Here is an 8,585-nt window from a genome sequence, read left to right as displayed (position 1 = left end):
GGCTTCATAGTCTGGATTTAAAACGCAATTCTTTTCTCCAAATTGCGCCTTTCGGCGCTGCGTTCCAGTTCCCAATTGACCAATCGCAGATTGTTGCACCACCAGAACTGATGCATGTTCTGTAGCTTGTGTCGTTATCAATCCAATTGCTCCCGGTTCTAGACTATTGCTCCATTCTGACAGTTGCCTTGTAATTTTTTATTTTACTCCATCTCTACGTCCACCTTTAATTTGAACTTACATATTCCATTAATTCATCCGCACTATTCACTGTTTTCTCTTGATAACTTATGCATTCTTCGAACATTGTCTTGAACCTGAACTCGTTTATAAAGTCATCATCTATCTCCTTCCCCTCCTCGCTCTCCGTCATATCTTCCAAATCACTCTCGTTTCTTGTATTTTCCTCTTTAGCTTCAAGAAATCGTACCACGGTTAAAGTCACGCCTGATTTTTCAGCCATTCTACTTGCATAACTTAATGCCTCATGATCGTCAGGCCCGCCAATGAAGAGCATGGCTATACGGAATTCCGATTTGTCAAATTCTGTTGAATTTTGTTCTATCGGAGGTCCTACTCCACGGTCAACGAGAATGCCAATACAACATGGTGCATTATTAAGTAAATTTTGGTTCAATTGGCGTATTGAAACATTATCACCTTGTAACCGACCATTGGCTGTCGGTAGCTTGTGATATGGTACCAAAATGAAGGCAACATGCTTTTCCTCTGCAAGTTGGAAGATGTCCTCGTGGATGGTGGTGTAAGGGGACACTGCCGTCAGCGGATGCACAGTTACCGCCGTTTCGTTTTCACGCTCAAAGTTTCCAAAGGCGTCAACGATTTGTTCCGACTCGGCCCTTTGAGGGGTGATGTCATTGTTGTTTTTGCCGTTGCCAATAATAGTTCTAGTCTTTCGTGAGTCTTGAACAATAAGCATGGCAGAGGCACGTCCAGTACCAGTAAGCTGCACAAGGTGCACGGCGAAGACACATATGGGAGATCTCGTGGTGGCATTAGAAAGTTGGAGTAGATTGATGATGCCGGAGACGTTTCGGGTTGAATGAATGCATGTCAGAATTTGAAGTTCTGTGTTTGGATCACTTCTTTCTATTGATCTTTGCTTGTAGTTGCTGAAACATTTTGTTGATTTTTCAACTAAGAAGAATATTGGTGCTACCGTAGACGCCATTAACAATGTTATGATCCCTATTACAGTGAATTCTATATTGTCTATAGCCTGCAGTTAATTTTTGTGAATGATGATCAATGTTTATGAAATGTACACAATTAATTAATGAAAGAATTGAAATCTTACTTTCATGGCTCGGCCTTCATTAAGAACAATGAGTGCCAGAACACCTTTGGTGTTGAGAAGACCTCCTAAAGCCAAGGCCTCCCTTAATGACATGCCATGGAATAAACAGACGAGAAGAGTGCTGACAATTTTGGAGGAAGAAGACACAATTGTAACAAACAATACATTTTTATCCATCTAGTGCTTAATGATAAACCAGCAAAGTCTGAACGACGGCCATTAAGCAAAAAAAACATCGGCATCATGACTTGGTTCACAAATCCTTGAATTCTTTCCGTAATATCAATGGCAATCTCTCCATGTGGGATGATAAATCCTAACATAAAACTACCTATCATGGAATGTGATCCACACGCATCAGCAATGCATCCACATATAGCAACCGCGGCTAGGATTAAACTTATATGTGTTTCAGAGAAATATTTTTTCCCTTTCTTTTCGTTCTCATTTATCATCCATTTAATACCTGGACGTAACAAGAAAAAGCAGGCTAACAGAAAGATAGTTGTGGGTACTGCCGCCATGTAGAACATATGGAGATCATAGAAGTTTATAGTTATAACAAGAAAAATCCACGCACTAATGTCACTGATAAAGGCACTAGTTAATGCCAGTCTTCCAAGATCCGTATGTAGAAGCTTCACATTTCACAGAATGCTTGCTAGATCAGGGAAGCTCGAGTTACTCAATGATATAGCCCAAAACATGGCACCCATAGGAAGCGATTCTCCGACTCCGTTTGCAACCCCGCGTATGGGTACAAAATATAAGCCGGCTCCTGCAATTAGTGGAACCAAAATTCCTACAACCGAAATGCTTAATGACTTCTTCCCAATATGCCTCAACGCCATTACATCCATCTCTAATCCCATCAAGAATATGTAATAAGTCAGCCCCAAACCGGAGAAATGCTCCGCGACGTAGTTGTCTTCATAAGTGAAAATTTCTCCCGAGAAATTTATTATACTCATTAACGGTGAGCCAATGAAAAGACCAGCCTGTTAACAATATAAATGGAAATTAATATAATATATATTAAAAGTAGTAATCATCAATTAAAGTCACTTATGAACTACTTACAATAACTTCGGCAACAAAACGAGGCTAAGAGGTCTGAGGATGAACATGAGAATGCGGGTGAATAATATCACTAGACTCAGTTTAATGGCTATCGCCGGGAGATATAAATGGAATGGATTGTTTTCTTTCCAAAAGGAGTCACCTATGGTAATAATTTTCGTAAAACAAACATGTATTTCCGATCCCGTGTTGTTTGTTACGTTATAATTTCCTGAGGTTAAACTTTCGGGGGATCTTTGGCTTCATTTTGCTCATCCTGTATCTCCCACTACCTTTAATTCCTCTCTCTGCTAGGCCTACTTTCTAATCAGTAGTAGTTAATTGGTAATGCTTCTATTAAGAGCATGTGCATATATATTTATGTGTAAATCTATACCTTGAAGATAAGTCAATTTGCAAAGTTTGTTAACACAGAATATTGAAGGCTATCCGCTCTGCTCTCTTTGCAGTTATGCTGTTGCTGCAGGTAGATGGTGTTCTAGTACAGTTCTACATTACAGTTACAGTTACAGTACTGTATAAATATACATTTACATTATTTTCGGAATTATGAACTCTTCCCTCTATTCCTTCTATTTTATTATTATGTTTTTGTGAAGGAATTTTAAAGCCTTCGTTCGTTCATTCTATCGGGATTGTGAAAATTTAAGCATCTATTTTCAATAATATTGGGAACTATTTTTTCTTTTTTAAACTAAAAGTATGTGAATTAATTAAATAATAAGTTTATATATTTTAAAGTTGCATATATAATGAAAGAGTTAACGACTTTTTCCAACCCAAATAATGGTTTAATGAACTTTCCAACCCACATACTTCTAAAACATCATTTTACTATCTAAATTTATATTCCGGTGGTGAATAGAAAACAAACTCATTCCAAACTGTTAGGGTTTTTGAAGATGGGAGGTCGATGAATCTTTTGATGGTAAAAAGTTAGATTTTTGTTATTGAAATTGATCAAAATTTGACTTAAGAGAGCGGTTACACAAACTCTAATTGCTTGATTGCCAACAATTGACGGGGTCTGCGGGAGTAGGGTTTGAAGAGTTTTGGTGAGTGATAATTGGAAAAGAGAATGGTGGTGGTGTAAGGTTGCAATGATATTGGAACCCAAACAAAATATAAATTTGAGTAATAAAGTAATATTTTAAAAGTCTGTGAGTAAGAAAGTGTCATTAAACCATTATTTGAGTGGGAAAAAATCGTTTACTCTATAATAAAACTTAATTTTATGAGATTTATTATTTTTTTACAAGTTTATTTCGTTCATCCATTATAAGATCCTTAATATGAAATGTCTATTATTATAGTATTGAATTTGGAGGTAATCAATAATTTTATAAGGATTTTTTTAGGGGTATTTTTTTATTTTCAAGGGGGGTTTGCAATAATCATAAAAGTAAATATAATGTTTTCAATTGCAGTAGATGTGTTTCAATTAAGCAATCTCTATTTTTACCTTCCATATTCCAAGTTCCAACTACTTTCTATTATATTAGAGCCTTCATTTGTTCGTTGTATCGGGTCCCTTAAATTTCAAAGATTTATTTTCCATATCTACCAAATTTTTTTATTTTATGAAACTAAATAAAGTAATATTATGTGAATTAATTAAATAAAAAGTTCTTAAGGCTACATATATACATTATGAGTAAAGATAAGCTGACAAACGAATCTAACAAACTTCTCTCACAAACCCTCACGTGGTAGCTAAGTTGGCAGCTCCACCACACCTAAGGCACAAAATGATTTTGACTAGACCCAAGAAACAGCTGTTCATAATGGTCATTACTCACGGAAGGAATGGTCGTTCCTCTCTAAGGAACAGACGTTCCTTCCTTATGGAATGGTTGTTCCTCTCTAAGGAACGGACGTTCCTTCCTTAAGGAATGGTCGTTCCTCTCTAAGGATTGACCATTCTTGTTCGTTGAAGGAACGACCATGTATGAAGTAACTGTTGTTCCATTTCTTCCCAAGGAACGAATGTTCCTTATCAATCAAGAAACAATCGTTCCTTATCAAGGAATGATCATTCGTCCCTAAGGAACAACCATTCATATTTTATTAAAGTAAAGTTTGTGAGATTCCTTTGTTAGCGTAGCATTACCCAATATGAAATACATCCATTATCATTGAAGGGAGTTCATTTATTCACTCTCTTTACAGTTGTGTTGTTATTGTAGTTAGATGGTGTTGTGATTGCTAGTTGTGGGGGATAAAATCACCTAGGGCCTTATCAGCCCCAAACAGGGATGTTCCACTACATCAGCCCAAGCTTGTGATCCAATTTTGGTTGGATCAACATCAAAGCTCGTCGTTTGGGCCAAACCGTGACCTCCAAATCCAGCTTTCTTCCAGAATGGGCGACTCCAACGGCCCATCCAAGGTCAGGCCTTCTAGACCAAGGTAGGTAGTATTCTTCCTGTTTTACTTTATCCTAATTCACCCAAGTTTTCGTATCTTAGGCAGATTAGGACTCTTGTTAGTAGTAAGTCAAGTGAATCAGGATCTTCCTTATTCACAAGACCTCTTCCCTTAAGGATTCAGAGTCTTGTCAGGATACAAAGATCCTACAACTACTATATAAACAGAGGTCACTCCTCTGTTTAGGGATTCAGCCTCAATATACCTACCAACACCCAAGCTTTTACTCCTGAGAGTTATCCTACTATGTCATGGTTCTAGTCTCCGACTTGACCTTTGGTAACCCTTCCTTCCCTTACCCTTACTAAATTGCCTCATTCAGCTTTACTGACTTGAGTTCGGAGTGCCTATAGCAGACATCACACCGATGTCCAAGTAAGCTCCACGCTTGTTTGCTCTTTGTGTAGGTACAACAAATTGCCAGTGGTCTCAACCTCATGGGATCAGACTCTACTTTTGTAACCATAGATTTTAACATCTATAGTTTGGCGTCCACCGTGGGGCCTTTAGCAATCGACCTCCGTACAGAATCTTACTCTACAAAGAGTCACGCAATGGCTGAAAACACAGATACTGCCTCGGCAGATCTAGAGACTAAGGTCGAGGCTCTTTCGGCGCTCATGCAATAACAAGCCGAAAAAGTCACAACTCTGGAAGCCGAGAATAACAACATTCGAGCCGAAAATCAAAGCCTACGAGAAAAGGTAAACCAGTTTTATTCTCTTGATTTTCCATTCAATCATATACTTGAGAACCGCTTTCGCGTCTCGGTAAACCCCATTCAACCACTAATGACCCCAGACCTTAGAACCTCAGCTTCTAACCCTCAATCTTCCCATCTCCAGTCATCCATGATGGGTGGACTAGTGCCCACCACCACAGATACAACAAACTTAGCCATGCAAACATGCGCCCTATCAATCGATCCCTTAATTACCCTTGACCAAATCACTTCAACCATCCCAAGCAACCAAGCAACCAACCATAAGAAATCACTAACCTTGACCAACCCCTTGGCTTCAATGATCCACAATACATCCAAGACCCCTCCAACTCGGCTCACCCTTATAGGTCGACCGACCAATCCATCCAAACATCGTTCGGCTCAACTCATCTTAACGGGTCGAACGATACGCAAATCACACCTTTAACCATCCATGCCAATAAAAATACCCAAATAGTAACACTTGGGATAACTCACCCTGAAAGGATGAATAAAATCCAAAAAACACAAGATAACCACCAAGCCTACCACAATGACTCCACTCGCCCTACTAGATCGAGTGAAAGAAACACACAACCCCAAACCATGAACCTAAACCTAAACCTTTTCTCTACAACCTCCCCTCTTGAACAGATATTAGCCAAAAAGCTGGCTGACATGGAAGCTATGGAGACGCATATCAGGAGTTCCTGTCCCAGCCAAGAAGAGCCTTCCCCATAGTTATGCCGACTCACCTTTTGCAAACTCCATATCCTTAGCCAAGATGCCCCAGAAATTTTCCATCTCAACTATGAAACCATATGACGGAACAACCGATCCAAACAATCACATAGCTTCATACAAACAAAGGATGTTTGTCATCTTCATACTTGGGGACCTCAGAGAAGCATGCATGTGCAACAGTTTCGATTCCAGTTTATCAAGACCAGCCCTTCAATGGTACACAAACCTCTCCAACAACTTCATAGGCTCATTTGCCCAGCTCATCGATGTATTCGTTGATCAGTTTACAAGCAGCAAGAAGTTAGAGAAGCCGTCGTCTGACTTATACAAGATTTATCAGAAAAGGGGAGAGCCGCTACGTGAGTATGTCAGTCGGTTCAATAAAGAAAAGATATTAATCCCATCCTGCCATCCTGAAATTGTGGTAGATGCTTTTAGAAAGGGACTACTTCCCGATGGGGAACTCTACAAAGACCTCACTAAATTGGGCTGCAAGTCAATGGATGACACCTTGGCCTAAGCGATCATTCAGATAAGGTGGGAAGAAGATGAGGTAAACCGTAGAAGGCATACATCCTACGATGAGAGCTGATGAAATCGCAGTGAAAGGCGCCCAGACGCGCGACGTGTGAAGTAAACAACTAAGCGCCATCACCGAATTCCAACAAAAACAACCAAAAATCGTACGACCAGCCGCCAGCCCGGCCTGCATATAGACCTTCCAGCTTCTCTTCGTTCATGGTCCCTAAGTACAACCTTAATGTCGAGCCAGTACAGGTGGTTGCCATAATGAAGGGGATGGGTCCAACAGTTAAGTGGCTACCAAAGCTTAGACCAGATGCCAAGAGAGACACTATCAAGTGGTGCAAATTCCACCATAACCACGAACATAATACTATCAACTGCATCGCTCTGAGATTGGAAGTCGCGACCTTACTAAAGAGAGAACATCTTGGTGACTTATTGACGGACAAAGGTAAAAGCATAATAAAAAACAGAGACAAGAAGAACCGGTCCTCCCCTCCTTCTAACCCAAAGCCGGAAGGCATGATATCAGACAGTTTAGAGATTAGCGAAGTTAGCTACTCCTCGGCAAAGAGGCACGCTCGAGCAAGCTATCATCTGGAAGCTCGTTCTTCCCATCCATCCACACAGAAGCCTACTCAGTAAGCCATCCAATTCAAAGATAATGAGCCAGCCACCCTAGCAGCCCCGCACCATGATGCCCTAGTTATCTAGTTGCAAATAGCAAATATTCTAGTACGGAGAGTGTTTATAGATTGAGGATCTTCCACCAACATTAGGGCTGCAAACAAACCAAGCATGATCGAACACCCTCGTTCAAAAGTTTGATAAGCACATAAGGGTGTTCAAAATCGTGTTCGAACTCGAACGAAGACATAATGGCCGTTCAAGTTCGTTCGATTAACAAAACGAGCAATTCATGATCATTTGATTAATCGTTCGAATAACTTATAAATACTTGTTCAAATAACTCGTTCGAATAACTTGTAAGTACCTGTTCTAATAACTCATTTGAATACATGTTCGAATAAAAAATATACACCAATTTTCCAATTTATGCTCTTAAAAACAAATATACAACAATTTATAATTACCCATTTAATTCAACATTCGAAAAAAAACCAACTCTCTCTCTATATTTATATTTTAAATAAATCAATAAAAATTTAGTAAATTTAAATAAATAGCCATCATAAATAATAAAACTTCAAAATAAATTGAACAAAACAATAAAAAAAATCACAACCAATAAATAGACCTTACAGAATGTTAAAATCAATAAATGGTTCAAAAAAAATTTGGTTCCAACTTCCATATCAAACATGACATTATAATATAACCAAAATGATTCTAACAGGAGTGAACATGCCATTATATAGTGTGAACTTACAAAATAAAAAAAAAATGAAAATCATTAGCAATAATAGATTGATTTTAAATATGGTTGCACTAGAAAAAGTAATCATATATCAATATACTTGATTCAATCGATGGGAAAATGAATCTCCAATTGCTCCTCTTTCTAAAATACACAAAGGAAAAAAAATTAAGTTAGAATAAACACCAAACCATTAAAATAATTAAATACTTATATAACTTAAAAACATGGATCTTACTTTGCTCTTTTTCTTTACTCCATGGAGATTGCGACACCAATCTCCAAACAAAGTAGCACTTCTATAGTTGTTAGAGACAATGATGATCGATAAGGGTCGATAACTCTGCTACTAGCACTAAAAGTCACCTCCGAAGCCACCGTGGTTATAGGAATGGCTACTATATCACGAG

At 38.6% G+C, this 8,585-nt stretch overlaps 1 protein-coding gene across 1 annotated transcript; it reads right to left on the bottom strand.

Moving 5' to 3' along the window:
- Positions 1-226: 226 nt before the first annotated feature.
- On the bottom strand, positions 227-1,495 carry LOC116117815 (cation/H(+) antiporter 15-like). Its single transcript, XM_031403824.1, has 2 exons — positions 1,319-1,495; positions 227-1,240 (listed from the first exon to the last, which is right to left on the bottom strand). The coding sequence occupies exons 1-2, from the start codon at positions 1,493-1,495 to the stop codon at positions 227-229; spliced, it is 1,191 nt and encodes a 396-aa protein (XP_031259684.1).
- Positions 1,496-8,585: the final 7,090 nt, after the last annotated feature.

The sequence above is a fragment of the Pistacia vera genome, unplaced genomic scaffold (genome assembly GCF_008641045.1).
Source record: "Pistacia vera cultivar Batoury unplaced genomic scaffold, PisVer_v2 Contig823, whole genome shotgun sequence".
In the NCBI taxonomy this organism is placed as follows: Eukaryota; Viridiplantae; Streptophyta; class Magnoliopsida; order Sapindales; family Anacardiaceae; genus Pistacia; species Pistacia vera.
Note: the sequence above shows the minus strand (reverse complement) of the source record. Positions and strands in the feature narration are given on the sequence as shown.

What these genes read in the sequence shown, in the direction of transcription:
- LOC116117815 (XM_031403824.1), bottom strand. Translation starts at nt 1,495, where the DNA reads ATGGATAAAAATGTATTGTTTGTTACAATTGTGTCTTCTTCCTCCAAA. An exon ending in ATGAAGGCCGAGCCATGAAA is followed by an intron (nt 1,241 to 1,318) that starts GTAAGATTTCAA and finishes AATTAACTGCAG; the next exon opens with GCTATAGACAATATAGAATT.